At 45.6% G+C, this 24,288-nt stretch overlaps 1 protein-coding gene across 4 annotated transcripts in view; it reads left to right on the top strand.

Annotated features, from left to right (window-relative positions):
• Positions 1-23,260, top strand: part of LOC118309066 — a 47,193-nt gene extending 23,933 nt beyond the window's left edge. For 3 of the 4 annotated variants that reach the window (XM_035630692.2, XM_035630693.2, XM_047332470.1), the window contains 3 exons: positions 19,737-19,806; positions 19,906-20,408; positions 20,522-23,260. In XM_035630692.2, the coding sequence (XP_035486585.2) occupies positions 19,737-19,806; positions 19,906-20,408; positions 20,522-21,408 (1,460 nt within the window). In that variant the 3' untranslated portion in view covers positions 21,409-23,260. Of the gene's footprint in view, positions 1-16,508; positions 16,776-19,736; positions 19,807-19,905; positions 20,409-20,521 lie in introns of those variants that run through there. The other variant, XM_035630688.2, reaches the window with a different exon arrangement.
• Positions 23,261-24,288: the final 1,028 nt, after the last annotated feature.

Raw genomic sequence — 24,288 nt, 5'->3', positions numbered from 1 at the left:
CATTTATGTAGGATATGCCGAAATTTTTTTCCCTATTCCTGCTGATTTTTCCAGGGGGCGCTGTGGAGCCCCTGGGCCACACCCAGTGCCGGGCCTCTGGGCCTGAGTAGCGGGAGCAGTTCTTAACGTGTGTGCCAATTTTCGTCCGTTTTCGCATATGGGAACAGGGTGCAAAATGAGCGACCGCGTCTGAACAAGAATAATAATAATAATAATAATTAAAGCTGCAAGCAGCGATGATCGGGCCCTCGCACTCTCGCCGTCGGGGACGCACGGGTCGCCGCTCTCGACGCGTCCGCGGAGTCTCGCCACGGCCGGTCGGGACGCGAAGATTTCTATTCCCCGTGTCCTCACTTTGAAAATGCTGTCTTACTGGTGGGTTCAGTTCGTGGCACCTACAGACTTCGGCCTGTAGATACGTTCGCTGGTGACATTTCATACGCTCGGGTGGCTTGGTTTTTTTGTATCGTAAGGAGCGCTAAGGAGCTGCTTTGCAACGGCCGAACTCAAAACTCATGTCCGATCGAACCTGTCCTCGTTTGTAATATGAATGCTGTGTTTCGTGCCTGTAGAAGCATCCCCGACACAGTGAAAAAACACCTCACGTTTCATGGCGAATCGCGCTCCGCTGTGCCCACACCTTTCGTCGTAGACTATAAAACCCTATGGGCAGTTTGATCGGGAAGGTCTCATCTACGCGTCGCCCAAGTTTGAGGTGGATTCGATTAACGGCCAAGGAGGAGGTGGTAAAAGTACGACACCTTTGATTTTCCATGTTTAGTCATATAAAATCCAAAATGGCTGAATTCCGGTTGGGCGGAGCTAATGGCTCCAAGAGGCTTTTTTGTAGGTCGGAGGAAGATACACTAGCCGACCGAATTTCGTTCATCTACGTCAAATTTAAAGGTGGGGGCCATGACTTTGAAATGTTGTAGGGGGCGCTATGGAGCCATTTTGACACAATTGGACAAAAGACACATATCGGACATATGGACTTGCCACTCTGAACATGTCTGCCATGTTTCGTGAGAAACAAAGCATCATAAGTGCCTCAAACATGTATCGGTATTTGATGGCGAACAGGGCGTCACCATGGCAACAGCGTTTGACACATGGTCAAAAATTTCACAGTACAATATCAGCCACGTCTCACAACTACGCTGACCAAATTTGAGGTTTCTCCATTGAACCTGCGAGGCACAGGACCTAAAAGAAGAATTTCAAACTTCCTATTACCATTAGGTGGCGCTATGACTTATGTCCAAAATTGACATGTAGATGTGTTTATGGCGGGACTGTTATCATGCCTGAGAAGTTTGGATCAGATTAGACCATGTACCTTTGATTTGGAGCAACTTCCTGTTCGTGGCGAATCACGCTTCACCGCGGCCACGCCTTTCGATGTGGACTAAATCTTTTGATATCGTTTGATCCGGAAGGCCTCCTCTACGGGTTGCCCAAGTTTGAGACGGATACGATGAATCGCCTAGGAGGAGTTCGCGAAAGTACGACGCCTTCCGTTCGCCGCCTACGCCAAGGTAAAATCAAAATGGCGGACTTCCGGTTGGGCGGAGCTAATTGCTCCAAGAGGCTTTTTGGTAGTTCGTCGGGAGGTACATGAGCCCACCGAATTTGGTTCTTCTACGTCAAATTTAAAGGTGGGATAATTGACTTTTAAGTGTTGTAGGGGGCGCTATGGAGCCATTTTGACACAATTGGACAAAAGACACATATCGGACATATCGACTTGCCACTCTGAACATGTCTGCCAAGTTTCGTGAGACACAAAGCATCATAAGTGCCTCAAATATGTATTCGTATTTTATGGCGAACAAGGCGTCACCATGGCGACAGCGTTTGACATATGGTCACAAATTTCATAGTACCACGTTAGCAACTTCTTACAACTTAGCTCACCAAATTTGATGATGATGTGGTCAACCTATAAGACAGAGGGCGTAAAAGTGTACACACATGTTACTTCCTGTTGCCAGTAGGTGGCGCTATGACCTATGTCCAATATTGAAATTGCAATCTGTTCAGGGCGAGATTGTTATCATGCCTGAGAAGTTTGGGTCCGTTCAGAGCATGTACCTTCGATTACGAGCGACTTCCGTTTTCATGGCGAGGGATCGAAATTCGCCACATATTCGCCACGCCGTCACAGCGGGGGGCTCTGACGTACACTCAAACTTTTGATATCGTTTCATCCCATGGGTCTTCAGATGACACACGACAAATTTGAAGTTGCTCATGTGAAATTTGTAGGAGTAGTTCATTAAATTATGGCACGTGAAATATGGATTTTGACACAAAATGGCCGACTTCCTGTTGGTCATAGGAAATTTTGCCAAGAGGTTTTTTGTCAGTCCCGACAAGATGTATCTGCCTCCCAAATTTCATTTATGTAGGATATGCCGAAATTTTTTTCCCTATACCTGATGATTTTTCCAGGGGGCGCTGTGGAGCCCCTGGGCCACACCCAGTGCCGGGCCTCTGGGCCTGAGTAGCGGGAGCAGTTTCTGACGTGTGTGCCAATTTTCGTCCGTTTTCGCATATGGGAACAGGGTGTAAAATGAGTGAACGATGCTGAACAAGAATAATAATAATAATAATCCTTACGGAAACAATAGGGCCTTGCACCTCTGGTGCATGCGGCCCTGGTGCATGCAATGCCCCAGGTCCGCGCACCTCGGTGCTCGGGCCCTAATAATTAAAGCTGCGAGCAGCGATGATCGGGCCCTCGCACTCTCGCCGTCGGGGACGCGCCGGCAACCGCTCCCCACGCGTCCGCCGGGTCTCGCGATGGCCGGTCGGGACGCGCCGATTTCTCTTCCCCGTGTCCTCACTTTGAAAATGCCGTCTTCCCGACGGGTTCAGTTCGTGTCACCGACAGACTTCAGGTTGAAAAATAAAAACGGTCGACTTCCGGTTGACACACGGTTAAAACTTTCACAGTACAGTATCAGCATTGTCTCACAACTAAGCGGACCGAATTTGAGGTTTCTCCAGTGAACCTGCCAGGCAGAGGAAGTAAAAGTCAAATTTCTAACGACCTGTTACCATTAGGTGGCGCTATTACTTTTGTTCAATTATGACATGTAAATGTGTTGAGGGTGGGACTGTTATCATGCCTGAGAAGTTTGGATCAGATCAGACCATGTACCTTTGATTTGGAGCAACTTCCTGTTCATGGCGAATCGCGCTTCACCACGGCCACGCCTTTCGATGTAGACTAAATATTTTGATATCGTTTGATCCGGAAGGCCTCCTCTACGCGTTGCTAAAGTTTGAGACAGATCCGAATAAACGCCTAAGAGGAGTTTGTCAAAGTGCGTCGCCTTCCGTTCACTGCTTAGGGATAAAATAAAATCCAATAGGGGTAAGGTAAAATCCAAAATGGCTGACTTCCGGTTGGGCGGATCTAATCGCTCCAAGAGGCTTTTTGGTAGGTCGTCGGGAGGTACATGAGCCGACCGAATTTGGTTCTTCTACGTCAAATTTAAAGGTGGGATAATTGAATTTGAAATGTTGTAGGGGGCGCTATGGAGCCATTTTGACACAACTGGACAAAAGACACATATTGGACATATTGTCTTGCCACTCTGAACATGCCTGCCAAGTTTCGTGAGACACAAATCATCCCAAGTGCCTCAAACATGTTTTCGTATTTGATGGCGAACAGGGCGTCACCATGGCAACAGCGTTTGACACATGGTCAAACATTTCACAGTACAATATCAGCCATGTCTCACAACTAAGCTGACCAAATTTGAGGTTGCTCCAGTGAACCTGCGAGGCAGAGGACGTAAAAGTACAATTTCAAACTTACTGTTACCATTAGGTGGCGCTATGACTTATGTCCAATATTGACATGTAGATGTGTTTATGGCGGGACTGTTATCATGCCTGAGAAGTTTGGATCAGATTAGACCATGTACCTTTGATTTGGAGCAACTTCCTGTTCGTGGCGAATCACGCTTCACCGCGGCCACGCCTTTCGATGTGGAGTAAATCTTTTGATATCGTTTGATCCGGAAGGCCTCCTCTACGCGTTGCTAAAGTTTGAGGTGGATCCGAATAACCGCCTAGGAGGAGTTCGTCAAAGTACGTCGCCTTCCGTTTGCCACCTACGGCAAGGTAAAATCCAAAATGGCTGACTTCCGGTTGGGCGGAGCTAATTGCTCCAAGAGGCTTTTTGGTAGGTCGTCGGAAGGTACATGAGCCGACCGAATTTGGTTCTTCTACGTCAAATTTAAAGGTGTTAAAATTGACTTTTAAGTGTTCTAGGGGGCGCTATGGAGCCATTTTGACACAATTGGACAAAAGACACATATCAGACATATCGCCTTGCCACTCTGAACATGTCTGCCAAGTTTCGTGACAAACAAAGCATCATAAGTGCCTCAAATATGTAACGGATTTTACGGCGAACAACGCGTCACCATGGCAACAGCGTTTGAGTCGTTTCAAAAATTTTCACAGTATAACATCAGCCATGTGTCACAACTAAGCTGACCAAATATGGAGTGGATCCAATGATCCTGAAAGGCACAGGATGTAAAAGAAGAATTTCATACTTCATGTTACCAGTAGGTGGCGCTATGACTTATGTCCAATATTGACATGGGAATCTGTTCAGGGTGCGACAGTTATCATTCATGAGGAATCTGGTAAAGATTTGTCCAAATATGGTTGAGTTATGATGATTCCAATTTTGTTAGCCGTTAGCTCGTAGTTTTTCAATAGCCGCGCGGACGGCTTCCGACCAAACGTCACCGATTTTTTTATATGACATTGTCCAATATGTATAAGTGTACTGAGCAAGTTTGAGGTTGATCGGGCGAATCTGCGAGGCAGGGGAAATAAAAGTAGGATTTGTCACGTGAAATTGCCAGTAGGTGGCGCTATGACTTATGGCCAATATTCAGATGGAGATGTGTTAAGGGCGGTCGTCTTATCATACCTAAAAAGTTTCGTTCAGATCAGACCAAGCACCTTCGATTCAGAGCTGTCACTATATGCCCCCGAAAAGACTCCCTTACATAAGGGGGCGCTATGGAGCCCCATGGCCACACCCAGTGCCAGGCCTCTGGGTCTGAGTAGCGGGAAGAATTTCTGACGTGTGTGCCAATTTTCCTTCGTTTTCGTGTATGGGAACAGTCTGAAAACTGAGCGAACGATGCTGAAAAATAAGAATAATAATAATAATAATTAAAGCTGCGAGCAGCGATGATCGGGCCCTCGCACTCTCGCCGTCGGGGACGCGCCGGCAGCCGCTCTCGACGCGTCCGCCGAGTCTCGCGACGGCCGGTCGGGACGCGCCGATTTCTCTTCCCCGCGTCCTTACTTTGAAAATGTCGTCTTCCCGACGGGTTCAGTTCGTGGCACCGACAGACTTCGGCCTGTAGATACGTTCGCTGGTGATATTTCATACGCTCGGGTGGCTTGGTTTTTTTGTATTGTAAGGAGCGCTAAGGAGCTGCTTTGCAACGGCCGAACTCAAAACTCATGTCCGATCGAACCTGTCCGTGTTTGTAATGCGTGTGCTGTGTTTCGTGCCTGTAGAAGCATCCCCGACACAGTGAAAGAACACCTCACGTTTCGTGGCGAATCGCGCTCCGCTGTGCCCGCACCTTTTGTCGTAGACTATAAAACCCTATGGGCAGTTTGATCGGGAAGGTCTCATCTACGCGTCGCCCAAGTTTGAGGTGGTTTCGTTTAACGGCCAAGGAGGAGGTGGTAAAAGTACGACACCTTTGATTTTCCATGTTTAGACATATAAAATCCAAAATGGCTGACTTCCGGTTGGGCGGAGCTAATGGCTCCAAGAGGCTTTTTTGTAGGTCGGTGGATGATACACTAGACGACCGAATTTCGTTCATCTACGTCAAATTTAAAGGCGGGGGCCGTGACTTTGAAATGTTGTAGGGGGCGCTATGGAGCCATTTTTACACAATCGGACAAAAGACACATATTGGACATATTGACTTGCCACTCTGAACATGCCTGCCAAGTTTCGTGAGACACAAATCAACTCAAGTGCCTCAAACATGTATCCGTATTTGATGGCGAACAGGGCGTCACCATGGCAACAGCGTTTGACACATGGTCAAAAATTTCACAGTACAATATCAACCACGTCTCGCAACTAAGCTGACCAAATTTGAGGTTGCTCCAGTGAACCTGCGAGGCAGAGGACGTAAAAGAATAATTTCAAACTTCCTATCACCATTAGGTGGCGCTATGACTTATGTCCAATATTGACATGTAGATGTGTTTAGGGCGGGACTGTTATCATGCCTGAGAAGTTTGGATCAGATTAGACCATGTACCTTTGATTTGGAGCAACTTCCTGTTCATGGCGAATCACACTTCACCGCGGCCACGCCTTTCGATGTGGACTAAATCTTTTGATATCGTTTGATCCGGAAGGCCTCCTCTACGCGTCACCCAAGTTTGAGACGGATATGATGAATCGCCTAGGAGGAGTTCGCGAAAGTACGACGCCTTCCGTTCGCCCCTTACGCCAAGGTAAAATCAAAATGGCTGACTTCCGGTTGGGCGGAGCTAATTGCTCCAAGAGGCTTTTTGGTAGTTCGTCGGGAGGTACATGAGCCCACCGAATTTGGTTCTTCTACGTCAAATTTAAAGGTGGGATAATTGACTTTTAAGTGTTGTAGGGGGCGCTATGGAGCCATTTTGACACAATTGGACAAAAGACACATATCGGACATATCCACTTACCACTCTGAACATGTCTGCCAAGTTTCGTGAGACACAAAGCATCATAAGTGCCTCAAATATGTATTCGTATTTTATGGCGAACAAGGCGTCACCATGGCGACAGCGTTTGACATATGGTCACAAATTTCATAGTACCACGTCAGCAACTTCTTACAACTTAGCTGACCAAATTTGACGTTGATGTGGTCAACCCATAAGACAGAGGACGTAAAAGTGTAAAAACATTATACTTCCTGTTGCCAGTAGGTGGCGCTATGACCTATGTCCAATATTGACATGGCAATCTGTTCAGGGCAAGATTGTTATCATGCCTGAGAAGTTTGGGTCCGATCGGAGCTTGTACCTTCGATTACGAGCGACTTCCGTTTTCATGGCGAGGGATCGAAATTCGCCACATTTTCGCCACGCCGTCACAGCGGGGGGCTCTGACGTACACTCAAACTTTTGATATCGTTTCATCCCATGGGTCTTTAGATGACACACGACAAATTTCAAGTTGCTCATGTGAAATTTGTAGGAGTAGCTCATTAAATTATGGCACGTGAAATATGGATTTTGACACAAAATGGCCGACTTCCTGTTGGTCATAGGAAATTTTGCCAAGAGGTTTTTTGTCAGTCCCGACAAGATGTATCTGCCTCCCAAATTTCATTTATGTAGGATACACCGAAATTTTTTTCCCTATACCTGATGATTTTTCCAGGGGGCGCTGTGGAGCCCCTGGGCCACACCCAGTGCCGGGCCTCTGGGCCTGAGTAGCGGGAGCAGTTCTTAACGTGTGTGCCAATTTTCGTCCGTTTTCGCATATGGGAACAGGGTGCAAAATGAGCGACCGCGTCTGAACAAGAATAATAATAATAATAATAATAATAATCCTTACGGAAACAATAGGGCCTTGCACCTCGGTGCATGCGGCCCTGGTGCATGCAATGCCCCAGGTCCGCGCACCTCGTGCTCGGGCCCTAATTAAAGCTGCGAGCAGCGATGATCGGGCCCTCGCACTCTCGCCGTCGGGGTCGCGCCGGCAGCCGCTCTCCACGCGTCCGCCGAGTCTCGCGACGGCCGGTCGGGACGCGCCGATTTCTCTTCCCTGTGTCCTCACTTTGAAAATGCCGTCTTCCCGACGGGTTCAGTTCGTGTCACCGACAGACTTCAGGTTGAAAAATAAAAACGGTCGACTTCCGGTTGACACACGGTTAAAACTTTCACAGTACAGTATCAGCATTGTCTCACAACTAAGCCGACCGAATTTGAGTTTTCTCCAGTGAACCTGGCAGGCAGAGGAAGTAAAAGTCAAATTTCTAACGACCTGTTACCATTAGGTGGCGCTATTACTTTTGTTCAATTATGACATGTAAATGTGTTGAGGGTGGGACTGTTATCATGCCTGAGAAGTTTGGATGAGATCAGACCATGTACCTTTGATTTGGAGCAACTCCCTGTTCATGGCGAATCGCGCTTCACCACGGCCACGCCTTTCGATGTAGACTAAATATTTTGATATCGTTTGATCAGGGAGGCCTCCTCTACGTGTTGCTAAAGTTTGAGACAGATCCGAATAAACGCCTAAGAGGAGTTTGTCAAAGTACGTCGCCTTCTGTTCACTGCTTAGGGATAAAATAAAATCCAATAGGGGTAAGGTAAAATCCAAAATGGCTGACTTCCGGTTGGGCGGAGCTAATCGCTCCAAGAGGCTTTTTGGTAGGTCGTCGGGAGGTACATGAGCCGACCGAATTTGGTTCTTCTACGTCAAATTTAAAGGTGGGATAATTGACTTTGAAATGTTGTAGGGGGCGCTATGGAGCCATTTTGACACAACTGGACAAAAGACACATATTGGACATATTGTCTTGCCACTCTGAACATGCCTGCCAAGTTTCGTAAGACACAAATCATCCCAAGTGCCTCAAACATGTTTTCGTATTTGATGGCGAACAGGGCGTCACCATGGCAACAGCGTTTGACACATGGTCAAAAATTTCACAGTACAATATCAGCCATGTCTCACAACTAAGCTGACCAAATTTGAGGTTGCTCCGGTGAACCTGCGAGGCAGAGGACGTAAAAGTACAATTTCAAACTTCCTATCACCATTAGGTGGCGCTATGACTTATGTCTAATATTGACATGTAGATGTGTTTAGGGCGGGACTGTTATCATGCCTGAGAAGTTTGGATCAGATTAGACCATGTACCTTTGATTTGGAGCAACTTCCTGTTCATGGCGAATCACACTTCACCGCGGCCACTCCTTTCGATGTGGACTAAATCTTTTGATATCGTTTGATCCAGAAGGCCTCCTCTACGCGTTGCACAAGTTTGAGACTGATACGATGAATCGCCTAGGAGGAGTTCGCGAAAGTACGACGCCTTCCGTTCGCCGCCCACGCCAAGGTAAAATCAAAATGGCGGACTTCCGGTTGGGCGGAGCTAATTGCTCCAAGAGGCTTTTTGGTAGGTCATCGAAAGGTACATGAGCCCACCGAATTTGGTTCTTCTACGTCAAATTTAAAGGTGGGATAATTGACTTTTAAGTGTTGTAGGGGGCGCTATGGAGCCATTTTGACACAATTGGACAAAAGACACATATTGGACATATCGACTTGCCACTCTGAACATGTCTGCCAAGTTTCGTGAGAAACAAAGCATCATAAGTGCCTCAAATATTTATTCGTATTTGATGGCGAACAAAGCGTCACCATGGCAACAGTGTTTGACACATGGTCAAAATTTTCATGGTATCATATCAGCCTTGTCTCACAACTAAGCTGACCAAATTTGAGGTTGCTCCAGTAAACCTGCGAGGCGCAGGACGTAAAAGTAACATTTTTTAACGTCCTCCTACCATTAGGTGGCGCTATGACCTATGTCCAATATTGACATGGGAATCTGTTCAGGGCGGGACTGCTATCAAGCCTGAGAAGTTTGGTAGAGATATGACCAAATATGGTTGAGTTATGACGTTCACAATTTTGCTAGCCGTTAGCACGTTTTGTCGGACACCCCCCGGGGGGGGCGTCGCACGGAACGTCGCAGAATTTTTTATATGACATCGGCCCATTGGTATAACTGTTGTGAGTAAGTTTGAGGTGGATCAGATGAATCTGCAATGCAGGGGAAATAAAAGTAGGATTTGTGATGTTATGTTGTCAGTAGGTGGCGCTATGACTTATGGTCAATGCGAACATGGCGATGTGTTGAGGGCGGGACTGGTACCATGCCTGAGAAGTCTCGCACAGATTCGACCATGCGCCTTTGATTTATAGCAGATGCTATATGCACCCGAAAAGACAAAGTGACAGAAGGTGGCGCTATGGAGCCCCTGGGGCTCAACTTGTGCCGGGCCTCTGGGCCTGAGTAGCGGGAGCAATTTCTGACGTGTGTGCCAATTTTCCTTCGTTTCGCCATATGGGAACAGGGTGCAAATTGAGCGAACGATGCTGAAAAATAAGAATAATAATTAAAGCTGCGAGCAGCGATGATCGGGCCCTCGCACTCTCGCCGTCGGGGACGAGCGGGTCGCTGCTCTCGACGCGTCCGCCGAGTCTCGCGACGGCCGGTCGGCACGCCCGGATTTCTCTTCCCTGTGTCCTCACTTTGAAAATGCCGTCTTCCCGGCGGGTTCGGTTCGTGGCAACGACAGACTTCGGCCTGTAGATACGTTCGCTGGTGATATTTCGTACGCGCGGGTGGCTTGGTTTTTTGTATTGTAAGGAGCGCTAAGGAGCTGCTTTACAACGGCCGAACTCAAAACTCGTATCCGATCGAACCTGTCCATGTTTGTAATGCGTGTGCTGTGTTTCGTGCCGGTAGAAGCATCCCCAACACAGTGAAAGAACACCTCACGTTTCGTGGCGAATCGCGCTCCGCTTTGCCCGCACCTTTTGTCGTAGACTATAAAACCCTATGGGCAGTTTGATCGGGAAGGTCTCATCTACGCGTCGCCCAAGTTTGAGGTGGTTTCGTTTAACGGCCAAGGAGGAGGTGGTAAAAGTACGACACCTTTGATTTTCCATGTTTAGACATATAAAATCCAAAATGGCTGACTTCCGGTTGGGCGGAGCTAATGGCTCCAAGAGGCTTTTTTGTAGGTCGGTGGATGATACACTAGCCGACCGAATTTCGTTCATCTACGTCAAATTTAAAGGCGGGGGCCGTGACTTTGAAATGTTGTAGGGGGCGCTATGGAGCTATTTTGACACAATTGGACAAAAGACACATATCGGACATATCGACTTGCCACTCTGAACATGTCTGCCAAGTTTGGTGAGACACAAATCAACTCAAGTGCCTCAAACATGTATCCGTATTTGATGGCGAACAGGGCGTCACCATGGCAACAGCGTTTGACACATGGTCAAAAATTTCACAGTACAATATCAACCACGTCTCGCAACTAAGCTGACCAAATTTGAGGTTGCTCCAGTGAACCTGCGAGGCAGAGGACGTAAAAGAAGAATTTCAAACTTCCTATCACCATTAGGTGGCGCTATGACTTATGTCCAATATTGACATGTAGATGTGTTTAGGGCGGGACTGTTATCATGCCTGAGAAGTTTGGATCAGATTAGAGCATGTACGTTTGATTTGGAGCAACTTCCTGTTCATGGCGAATCACGCTTCACCGCGGCCACGCCTTTCGATGTGGAGAAAATCTTTTGATATCGTTTGATCCGGAAGGCCTCCTCTACGCGTTTCTAAAGTTTGAGGCGGATCCGAATAACCGCCTAGGAGGAGTTCGCGAAAGTACGACGCCTTCCGTTCGCCCCTTACGCCAAGGTAAAATCAAAATGGCGGACTTCCGGTTGGGCGGAGCTAATTGCTCCAAGAGGCTTTTTGGTAGTTCGTCGGGAGGTACATGAGCCCACCGAATTTGGTTCTTCTACGTCAAATTTAAAGGTGTTAAAATTTACTTTTAAGTGTTGTAGGGGGCGCTATGGAGCCATTTTGACACAATTGGACAAAAGACACATATCGGACATATCCACTTACCACTCTGAACATGTCTGCCAAGTTTCGTGAGACACAAAGCATCATAAGTGCCTCAAATATGTATTCGTATTTTATGGCGAACAAGGCGTCACCATGGCGACAGCGTTTGACATATGGTCACCAATTTCATAGTACCACGTTACCAACTTCTTACAACTTAGCTGACCAAATTTGATGATGATGTGGTCAACCTATAAGACAGAGGGCGTAAAAGTGTACACACATGTTACTTCCTGTTGCCAGTAGGTGGCGCTATGACCTATGTCCAATATTGACATGGCAATCTGTTCAGGGCAAGATTGTTATCATGCCTGAGAAGTTTGGGTCCGTTCGGAGCATGTACCTTCGATTACGAGCGACTTCCAATTTCATGGCGAGGGATCGAAATTCGCCACATATTCGCCACGCCGTCACAGCATGGGCCTCTGACGTACAATCAAACTTTTTATATCGTTTCATCCCATGAGTCTTTAGATGACACACAACAAATTTGAAGTTGCTCATGTGAAATTTGTAGGAGTAGTTCATTAAAATATGGCACGTGAAATATGGATTTTGACACAAAATGGCCGACTTCCTGTTGGTCAGAGGAAATTTTGCCAAGAGGTTTTTTGTCAGTCCCGACAAGATGTATCTGCCTCCCAAATTTCATTTATGTAGGATACGCCGAAATTTTTTTTCCTATACCTGATGATTTTTCCAGGGGGCGCTGTGGAGCCCCTGGGCCACACCCAGCGCCGGGCCTCTGGGCCTGAGTAGCGGGAGCAGTTTCTGACGTTCGTGCCAATTTTCGTTCGTTTTCGCATATGGGAACAGGGTGTAAAATGAGTGAACGATGCTGAACAAGAATAATAATAATAATAATAATCCTTACGGAAACAATAGGGCCTTGCACCTCTGGTGCATGCGGCCCTGGTGCATGCAATGCCCCAGGTCCGCGCACCTCGGTGCTCGGGCCCTAATAATAATAATTAAAGCTGCGAGCAGCGATGATCGGGCCCTCGCACTCTCGCCGTCGGGGACGCGCCGGCAGCCGCTCTCGACGCGTCCGCCGAGTCTCGCGACGGCCGGTCGGGACGCGCCGATTTCTCTTCCCCGCGTCCTCATTTTGAAAATGCCGTCTTCCCGGCGGGTTCGGTTCGTGGCACCGACAGACTACAGGTTGAAACATCAAAAAGGTCGACTCACGGTTGACACACGGTCAAAACTTTCACAGTACAATATCAGCCTTGTCTCACAACTAAGTCGACCAAATTTGAATTTTCTCCAGTGAACATGCCAGGCAGAGGAAGTAAAAGTCAAATTTCAAACTTCCTATCACCATTAGGTGGCGCTATTACTTGTGTTCAAGACATGTAGATGTGTTGAGGGTGGGACTGTTATCATGCCTGAGAAGTTTGGATCAGATAAGACCATGTACCTTTGATTTGAAGCAACTTCCTGTTCATGGCGAATCGCGCTTCACCACGGCCGCGCCTTTCGATGTAGACTAAATCTTTTGATATATTTTGATCAGGGACGCCTCCTCTACGCGTTGCTAGAGTTTGAGGCAGATCCGAATAACCGCCTAAGAGGAGTTCATCAATGTGCGTCACCTTCCGTTCACTGCTTACGCCAAGGTAAAATCCAAAATGGCTGACTTCCGGTTGGGCGGAGCTAATTGCTCCAAGAGGCTTTTTTGTAGGTCGTTGGAAGATACACTAGCCGACCGAATTTCATTCATCTACGTCAAATTTAAAGGCGGGGGCTATGACTTTGAAATGTTGTAGGGGGCGCTATGGAGCCATTTTGACACAATTGGACAAAAGACACATATCGGACATATGGACTCGCCACTCTGACCATGTCTGCCAAGTTTTGTGACATACAAATTATCCCAAGTGCCTCAAACATGTATCCGTATCTGGTGGCGAACAGGGCGTCACCATGGCAACAGCGTTTGACACATGGTCAAAAATTTCACAGTACAATATCAGCCACGTCTCACAAGTACGCTGACCAAATTTGAGGTTTCTCCATTGAACCTGCGAGGCACAGGACGTAAAAGAAGAATTTCAAACTTCCTATTACCATTAGGGGGCGCTATGACTTATGTCCAAAATTGACATGTAGATGTGTTTATGGCGGGACTGTTATCATGCATGAGAAGTTTGGATCAGATTAGACCATGTACCTTTGATTTGGAGCAACTTCCTGTTCATGGCGAATCGCGCTTCGCAGCGGCCGCGCCTTTCGATGTGGACAATAAAACCCCATGCGCCGTTTGATCGGGAAGGTCTCATCTATGCGTCGCCCAAGTTTGAGGTGGATTCGATTATCCACCAAGGAGGAGCTGGTGGTAAAATACGACACCTTTGTTTTTCCATCGTTTTCCATCGTTTGCCTATTAAAATCAAAAAGGCGGACTTCCGGTTGGGCGGAGCTAATTGCTCCAAGAGGCTTTTTGGTAGTTCGTTGGGAGGTACATAAGCCGACCGAATTTGGTTCTTCTAAGTCAAATTTAAAGGCGTTAGAATTGACTTTGAAATATTGTAGGGGGCGCTATGGAGCCATTTTGACACAATTGGACAAAAGACACATATTGGACATATTGTCTTGCCACTCTGAACATGTCTGCCATGTTTCGTGAGAAACCAAGCATCATAAGTGCCTCAAACATGTATCGGTATTTGATGGCGAACAGGGCGTCACCATGGCAACAGCGTTTGACACATGGTCAAAAATTTCACAGTACAATATCAGCCACGTCTCACAACTACGCTGACCAAATTAGAGGTTTCTCCATTGAACCTGCGAGGCACAGGATGTAAAAGAAGAATTTCAAACTTCCTATTACCATTAGGTGGCGCTATGACTTATGTCCAAAATTGACATGTAGATGTGTTTATGGCGGGACTGTTATCATGCCTGAGAAGTTTGGATTAGATTAGACCATGTACCTTTGATTTGGAGCAACTTCCTGTTCGTGGCGAATCACGCTTCACCGCGGCCACGCCATTCGATGTGGACTAAATCTTTTGATATCGTTTGATCCGGAAGGCCTCCTCTACGCGTTACCCAAGTTTGAGACGGATACGATGAATCGCCTAGGAGGAGTTCGCGAAAGTACGACGCCTTCCGTTCGCCGCCCACGCCAAGGTAAAATCAAAATGGCTGACTTCCGGTTGGGCGGAGCTAATTGCTCCAAGAGGCTTTTTGGTAGTTCGTCGGGAGGTACATGAGCCCACCGAATTTGGTTCTTCTACGTCAAATTTAAAGGTGGGATAATTGACTTTTAAGTGTTGTAGGGGGCGCTATGGAGCCATTTTGACACAATTGGACAAAAGACACATATCGGACATATCCACTTACCACTCTGAACATGTCTGCCAAGTTTCGTGAGACACAAAGCATCATAAGTGCCTCAAATATGTATTCGTATTTTATGGCGAACAAGGCGTCACCATGGCGACAGCGTTTGACACATGGTCACAAATTTCATAGTACCACGTCAGCAACTTCTTACAACTTAGCTGACCAAATTTGACGTTGATGTGGTCAACCTATAAGACAGAGGACGTAAAAGTGTAAAAACATTATACTTCCTGTTGCCAGTAGGTGGCGCTATGACCTTTGTCCAATATTGACATGGTAAACTGTTCAGGGCAAGATTGTTATCATGCCTGAGAAGTTTGGGTCCGATCGGAGCATGTACCTTCGATTACGAGCGACTTCCGTTTTCATGGCGAGGGATCGAAATTCGCCACATTTTCGCCACGCCGTCACAGCGGGGGGCTCTGACGTACACTCAAACTTTTGATATCGTTTCATCCCATGGGTCTTTAGATGACACACGACAAATTTGAAGTTGCTCATGTGAAATTTGTAGGAGTAGTTCATGAAATTATGGCATGTGAAATATGGATTTTGACACAAAATGGCCGACTTCCTGTTGGTCATAGGAAATTTTGCCAAGAGGTTTTTTGTCAGTCCCGACAAGATGTATCTGCCCCCCAAATTTCATTTATGTAGGATACACCGAAATTTTTTTCCCTATACCTGATGATTTTTCCAGGGGGCGCTGTGGAGCCCCTGGGCCACACCCAGTGCCGGGCCTCTGGGCCTGAGTAGCGGGAGCAGTTCTTAACGTGTGTGCCAATTTTCGTCCGTTTTCGCATATGGGAACAGGGTGCAAAATGAGCGACCGCGTCTGAACAAGAATAATAATAATAATAATAATAATAATAATCCTTACGGAAACAATAGGGCCTTGCACCTCGGTGCATGCGGCCCTGGTGCATGCAATGCCCCAGGTCCGCGCACCTCGTGCTCGGGCCCTAATAATAATCCTTACGGAAACAATAGGGCCTTGCACCTCGGTGCATGCGGCCCTGGTGCATGCAATGCCCCAGGTCCGCGCACCTCGTGCTCGGGCCCTAATAATAATCCTTACGGAAACAATAGGGCCTTGCACCTCGGTGCATGCGGCCCTGGTGCATGCAATGCCCCAGGTCCGCGCACCTCGTGCTCGGGCCCTAATAATAATCCTTACGGAAACAATAGGGCCTTGCACCTCGGTGCATGCGGCCCTGGTGCATGCAATGCCCCAGGTCCGCGCACCTCGGTGCTCGGGCCCTAATAATAATCCTTACGGAAACAATAGGGCCTTGCACCTCGGTGCATGCGGCCCTGGTGCATGCAATGCCCCAGGTCCGCGCACCTCGGTGCTCGGGCCCTAATAAAGCTGATTTTGATTCTCAATTCATTTAATCATTCATTTTCTCACCTGTCTGTCAGGATCAGGAAGCAGTGATTAGTGTTGAGACTACAGTTGTTTATTTTTGGCCTGCAGGGGGAGTGTTTGAGTGCTATTAGAAAAATTCACACAGCTTCTCTGAAATCACGTGACACACCCACACACACCCACACACACACACACACACTGCTCCTGCCACGGACTCTGTCTGAGCAGACTCCAATCCTCCTCAGTCAACTGAGCTAAGCTGCACAGAACAGAAGCGACTGTCGTCTGTCTCCTTCTTTCTCCTCTTTTTACAGGTTGGTAATGTTTCAAAACTTCTATAACTTCATACTCATGTGGCTAAATATTTAGATTAACAGCTGATCCATTTAGTAAGGGAACTTGATGCATACTTATGGGGTTGTGGGTAGAAGTTTATCAAGAAAGTTAGTTGGACAGCCTGACACATCTCAGGAACCTGAAGTGATCTGCAGGAAGAGGCTAAGGTGGGAGTCACAAAGAAGTGCCACAAGAACAGTCTTTGTACTTTGATTTGGTTTTATACTTTAGACTTCAGTGTCTGTTTGCTGCACGGTCAGATTCACTCTTTTATCATAAAAAAATCGACCTAACCCTCAGTCAGACGAGTTACTCGCCTGATCCCCTAATCTTTAACACACCATACTTAATGAACAAGTTAAAGATGTGTTGTTATCCACAGAGTTTGTCTGCTGGTCATTTGGAAATGGAACAATATTTCATTCACTGACTGACATTTGTGTTAAAGTTGATATTTTACATTGGTACTTTGAATTTGACTTTGAATTTGCACATATTATCTTCCTAAGTGTGAATAATATAGTTTTTAAATGTATATTTATCAGACACACACAGAGAGCTGAGACCGGTCCAAAGTTGGCGGTAACACGAATGATCTGTGGAAACTTTTAGTGAAAGTGAATGTACATCTAAGGCCCAAGCTCCTTAACAGCTGCAGCTGGTGGGAGGAGACTGAGGAGAGGGTGGATGAGTTTCACCTCAGTGTGACCCGGTTCATAGTGAAAGATCTACAACCCTTTACAACCGTAGTCCAACAGTCTGACTGTACATATGAGTTGTGTTACTTGATTTTTTATACAGGCTTTATGTTATTCCCATCACTCAACACACATCATGTACTTAATCGTAGTTATTTGTTCAAAATAGTGCTGTTCAGTGATCAACAATCAGTAACAGTACGAGAAACAAACATTTGTCCATTCTTTTGAAAATGTACTTTTTCACAAACAAAGGTCAGAAATTTGATTGAATTTGTGCTCATTCAAAGATAGTGTGATAAAGGGCTGAAAGACTTAAAACCAGTTCAGTTATTCTTTATAATGTAGATTCCTTTGTTTCCCTCCAGAAAGGGGCCACGAATAACCACAAAAACTAAATAAACAAACGGTATCGGCCAAATTATTACTGTAAACATCGGTATCGGCCCAGAATTTCACAATCGGTGCATCCCTAGTTTCTATTTAAGGCTTTAATCATGTGCCACAATAATGTAGCCTATTGCTATTGTGTTCAAGTATATTAATTTGGGGGCTTTTCAAGTAAATATTGATTGATATGACTGCGATTAAATCAGCACAATATACTTCTGCAACGGGGTGCCACCCCTCAAAATCTCATGCCACCCTTTTGCCACCCCATGAATATTTTTCTAGATCAGCCCCTGATTGACTTTGATATTATTTCCATTATTTCCACAAAAAAACTCAAGTAACTCACGAGCCAGTCAGTCTGTTGTGTTGTGAATGAATGGATGGCCGGTTTGTGACAGAAAGTGAAGACTGAACTGTAGCGTGGAGTGTTTGGACTGATCCGGGGACTAAGGCGACCAGAAGACGTCGTGTGTGGGGGATGAAAACTAACGGGATTAATGACTCTCTCATTTTCTTTATCGCACTTGAGCGTTTTTGCTCCGGTATCGCTCTGATTCTCTCATTAATCACTCTCCTCCTGCTTCGTAGTTTGACTGGCTTTTATAGGTTATGATGTGAATGGTGGCGCGAGCTGAGGACCAGTCTGGTTAAGCTATTACAAGGGGGCGTATACTGGGTGTAGCCTGGGGAAGAGCTCTGGTTTAGGCCGTGTTCTTGGGCCACAATCAGATGGGAGTGACTATCTAGATGCTATTGCAGTCGCAGGCCAGGAGAGGGCTCTAGTAGTATACTCAGGGGGATTACGTTATCCAGGTGGCCGGAGGATTGAGAGGCTGTACCCCCACGTTGTGCATGTTGTGATTTTCTGCCAGCTCACAAGTGAAGTCAGCCCAACAGGAGTACAAGAGTCTGCGTTCTGGTAATTGATGTCCGAGGATATCCCACTCTTCTTTGTCATTTTGAATGCCCGTTTGGCAACCAGCATAATACGCACATTATCAGCACCTTCTGCTCCGGAGCCTTCCCTTTGTCCTCTGACAGTGGCAGATATTAACATGTGGTGAACAAATTGTTGTTTGATGTTAAGTGGAACAACAACTTTAGCCTCAACATTGATCCAACACTGCACTTTCTTGGTCCATGTACAACAAATGTTTGACTGACTGACTGACAGACAGATTTCTTGAATAGTTAGCAGGATTAGTAATGAAAATGAAATGTAATATAGTAAGATGTCTCCAGTGGAGGAGAGTAAGACTTCTACATGGACCATGTGCTCTTTTAATTGTTATTACCTCACCAGAGCTCAAAATACAAGCTGTTTTGCTTTTTTTATTTTTTACAAACATTACAAATGTAACAGATCTTGTATGGTTTTAAAATACAACTAGAACTAATTCAGTTTTACAAACTGAAATTCCTATAGAGCTCTGTCAGAACTAAAAGGTTGTTCAATTTAAACATTACCATACGCGCAATGAGCAAATAGTTGTCCTTTCAGTTAATGCATGGAGCTTTTCCTACTCACTTCATTTGATACTAATTATTCAGTTCATACAGATGTCAAGTATCCAAATATTGATGAAGAATGTTTCATAAGGTTTACACAGTTAATCATGTTCTTATTCTATAATAATGTGCAAAAGTGAACTTGTTATTAAAAAGTTTTTTGTTGTTGTATTTTTTATCTTCCAGTAATCAAGTATCCAGCTTTCACATTTTGCAGTGTTCATGGACCAGGCCATTTCTTGTGGTTATGTATTTGAGTGCCAGAGCTCCTTGTATTAAAACTACATGCTGCCTTACCAGGTCTTAAATTGATCTCACTGGTGTTTGTCATTTCTGCAGTAAATTATTGTGGAGCCATGCTGAGATCATTTGCTTCCTATTTGGACTGGAGCAGACGGATGTCATCAAGGTTTGTAGAAATATAACACCATGAATTAAGTTGACTCCACTCAGCTGATATGAGGCCGGTCTGTTCTGTTTCTAATCTTGAACCCTTTCACCCTCACAGCTCTGAAGAGCAACGGCACCTGGATTTGAAGGAAGTGGCCCAGGCTGTGATTAGGCCACTAAAGAGTGGGCTCCATTCCTTCAACAATGTCTTAGAGATGCTCCTCCGTGTCAATGCAGACATTGTCCTTCCTGATAGCCAGACTTTTCGTGACATTAGACAAGAGATTGAGAACATGAAGCAGCGGATGGAAGAGTCGGAGCAGGTAGCCAGAAGAGAGCTTCAGCAGCTTGATGGGGAGACTGAACATCTCACGGCAGAGCAGAGTCGTTTAGTAAATCAGAAAAGGCAGAAAGAGCTTAAGATAGAAGGCTTAAAAATACAGCTGGAGTCACACAGATCGTCTCTGGAGAGTTACAAAGGAGCTCTGGAGAGAGAGAGGGATAACCTGAAGTCAGCAGAAAACACCCGAGATAGAATGAGAGATAGGAGAGATACCGGAGAGACCGTAAGGAATGTTGGGATTGGTGTCACGTTAATCCCAATTGTGGGGTGGGTTGCTGGTAAGTAAATGCAGCATTACATTTTAGGTTATTTTAAACAAACATTTATTCAAGTGATTATATATTTTACAAAGGTAAACATGTTACTAATGATCTACATAACCTCTTCTCAGGACCAATTATGATTGTGGCTGGTGAGCACGAGAGGAGCATGGCCTCTGATGCTGTGGACAGCGCTAATAGGGAGATAGAGAACTGTGAATCTCAGGTTAGCTCATACTCCCAAAAAGTGTCTGAGTACAATTCCTCGATTTGTCAAGCTCAGCGTGAAATCCAAGAGGCTGACAACAAGATTCGTGAGGTGGAGGCCACACTGCGGAGTGTGGCTGTGAAGAGGGAGGCTGTTTCTAATGTTCAACAAAAAATGAGATGTGCTGTCCATCAGCTGGGGAAGCTGTGTGGGGTGGGGAACGTGGCAGAGCTTCAGACCAAACGCCTAATCCTGTTTGAGCCTATGGTGAAGGTAATGGAGGAAATGACCACAGCACTGAGTCAGATCGCTGGAAATGAGCTGCTGCACACTGAGGGCATAAACAGCTTGATGTGGGACATTTCTACCCACTGCTCCTCCCTCCCCCTTACCCCTGCATCTGCCGACCTCAACTCTCTCCCCTTCAACTCTTCCCGTCGTTCTACCCTCCTCCGCTCTTCCTTCCTTACCCCTGCATCTACCTCTCTCCCCTTAAGACCCCGTCGTTCTACCCTCCTCCGCTCTTCCTTCCTTACCCCTGCATCTACCTCTCTCCCCTTAAGACCCCATCGTTCTACCCTCCTCCGCTCTACCCTCCTTACCCCTGCATCAGCCGACCTCAACTCTAACCCCTTCAACTCTCCCCGTCATTCTGCCCTCCACTCCTCTCCCTTCCTTACCCCTGGTTCTACCCTCCACACAGAGAGCAGAAACAGCTTGATGTGGGAAATTAAAGAAAAACAGAAGAGACTAAACCAACTTGTTGCCACCAATATGAGTATTGATGATGATGATAATGATTATTACTGATTTGCATTTCTCTCAGTCATTGCTGCATGTTTGTAAGTTGTCTTTTTTACTTGTTGAGCTTCCTAAGTCTCCCTTCGTTGAAAGTAGCAGGACAGAATGAACAGAAATACTAGTAGTACTGATGTGATGAAATGGGACTAGAAGTTAAAGTGAAAAGAAACAGTTTCACCTGCTTTTCTTGATCGGGTATTGAAATGCTCTGGACCTAAAGAGGAGTGATATGAACAGTCTGTTTTACACATGTACTGCTAAATGTCTAAAGTCATATCTTCATGTCAAATACTATGTTGTGGATTGGTAAGAGCAGATTTGGATATTAGCAAGTTGTCATAATTATTTAACAATTATTAATAATAATAGAAATATTATTAGAAACTAGTAATCCAAATAGGGGCTAATTTACAGGAGTTATTACTGAAAAATATGAAAGATATATCACAGACAACTTCTCTTTCAATATAATAGTTTAATTATCTTCAGCACGACTAATTCACAATCAATAGTACTTAAATAAAATATACATCTATCATTAATCTCTACTAATCTAAACTGATAACAAGATAAGCTACAAACATGAACTGTGCACAAGCATAAACTGACTGTGTGTGTGTGTGTGTGTGTGTGTGCGCGCGCGCACTAGATAGCATAGACTAGGTGAATTAAAGCGACCGCTAACCCACCCTTGCTAACGTAACAAGTATGTGCGCGTGCACGAATCACTGGTCACTGTTTTCAAGACACAAGAAATTGTATTTTATGTTAAGGTCCATACAACACAGTATTTTGTTTTGTTAATGATGACACACAGCTGAAATCATAAAGTTTTGCCTCCTGTATTTTATTCTTCATTGCCACTGTGAACTACCCTGTCCTGAATTTCACCCATTCTCATGTGGTCACCCTATTATCTGTATGACATGTTCAAATAACTACTTCTAGTAGTCATAGTAGCACCAGCACTTGTATTATTACCATTACATTTGTTATCCTGCTATTTCAGTTCTTGTCCACTATTGCTGCTGTTCATTTCCATTATTGTTGGTGTGCGCTTTATTGTAGCTTCTGGACTGTTAGCTTTTATTGACTGTATTATATTAGATCAACTCAGTACCCCCAATCACACGTGATGGTTCATGAAACGCATAGGGAGTTGAAAACAAAATGAATATGAAACAATCATAATGAAATCTTAAAAATGTAAAACATCTGGTCAAATAAGCAGGCAGCTCAGATAAAATTTGGAAATGTTTTTGGACATAAATACATTTTGATAAGGAACTGTAAAGAAGTCACTGACTCAGACTTCCAGAGCCTCGGGTCCCTATTTGCAAACACCCCTAACCCCCTAACCCTGATCCAGGATCAAACCATGCAACGGTTCAGAAGAGATTGGAAGGTCTAAACTACCAACTGGAGCCAGGTCACGAAGTGCCTTGGAGTTAATCAGGGCGATCTTGAAGTCCATTACAAGTCGGGAGACAGTGTAAACAGGTGTTGTGTTACGTGATCAGGTGTCTTGGTTTTAGTGAGAAGCCCGGCAGCTGAGTTCTGTTCAGTCTGTAGTCGTTTAAAGGTTGTTTTGATGAAGGCAAAGAAAAAGCAGCACCAAAAATCAAGGAAAGAGGATATAAAAGCATGTACAACACTTTCTGCATCACAAACATGTCAAATACATTTCTGATAGAATCCAGATTGGACAAGTATTTTGATGTGCTGCTAAAAACTAGTTGCTATCCACCAGGACCCAAGAGTTCTTACAACAGGCTTGATATGTTGTGACAGGTAACCAGAAGATGGCAGTATTTATTTTGTGATTTGCTGGGACACAATAAAAATAATTTCTGTTTTATAAGATTGAGTTTAGAATTTTTAATTTTCTACTTTTAAAGACACCTTATCACAATGTATTGTTTTTTAACATCTTGCTGTGCAATGAAGCCTATTCTCAGTGTCAACCAAAAATAGGAAAACTGCAGTAGTCCTCCAGTTAATCCAAAATGCTGCAGCACGAGTTCTGACAGGTAGAGAAAAAAGAGATCATCTTTCTCTAGTCTTAGCGTCTCTACATTGGCTTCCTGTAAAATCCAAGTTTTGAATTCAAAATCCTGCTCCTCACCTTCAAAGCCCTTAACAATCAAGCTCCATCATATCTTACTGAGATCATAGTTTCATATTATCCCAATAGATCACTTGTCTCTGTGAACTCAGGGCTACTTGTGGTTCCCAGAGTCTGTGAGAGTAGAATGGGAGGCAGAGCCTTCAGCCACCAGGCTCCTCTCCTCTGGAACCAGGAGGCAGACGACATCTCTAAAACCTTCCTCTTTGATAAAGATTATAGAGTAGTGTGGACCATCACCTTCTCTCCCTCTCACAATGTACAAGATACATGTACAGAAGAGAGACTCCATGTTCTTCTACATGTGTCGTTAGATAGATTGGAGCGATCATATCAGATATCATCTCCTCTTTGTGATGCTGCTGTAAACCACAGCAGGTTCAACATCAACAGTTTCACCCTGTGTGCACGCGTTGTGTCTTTCTCTCTGGGCTTTTCTTTGTCTCCCTCTTCATCTTCTCTTCTGTTAGTGTTGGCTGCTCTGCTCAGGGCGGGGCTCGACCAGCACAGTGCTCATGTCTTATTGGCTCGTGCCTCCTCTCTGTGCCTCTGTCACTGCAGTGAACAGCACGGTGATGTCTCCCACCCCCCCACCCCCGCTCCCCCATTCATCCTTGTCGTCTCTCTGGCTCCGTCTCTCATCTCCTGCGCCTGCTCTGTGGCTGACGCTGGATGGGTGGTCATGTGACTTTATAATGCCCAGGGATTTTCAGTTTTTTTCCCCCAGACATGCTCTGTAGTCTCCTTTCCTCCCTCTATCATCC

Source organism: Scophthalmus maximus, chromosome 6 (genome assembly GCF_022379125.1).
Source record: "Scophthalmus maximus strain ysfricsl-2021 chromosome 6, ASM2237912v1, whole genome shotgun sequence".
Classification (NCBI taxonomy): Eukaryota; Metazoa; Chordata; class Actinopteri; order Pleuronectiformes; family Scophthalmidae; genus Scophthalmus; species Scophthalmus maximus.
This window is presented reverse-complemented; position numbering and strand designations above follow the sequence as displayed.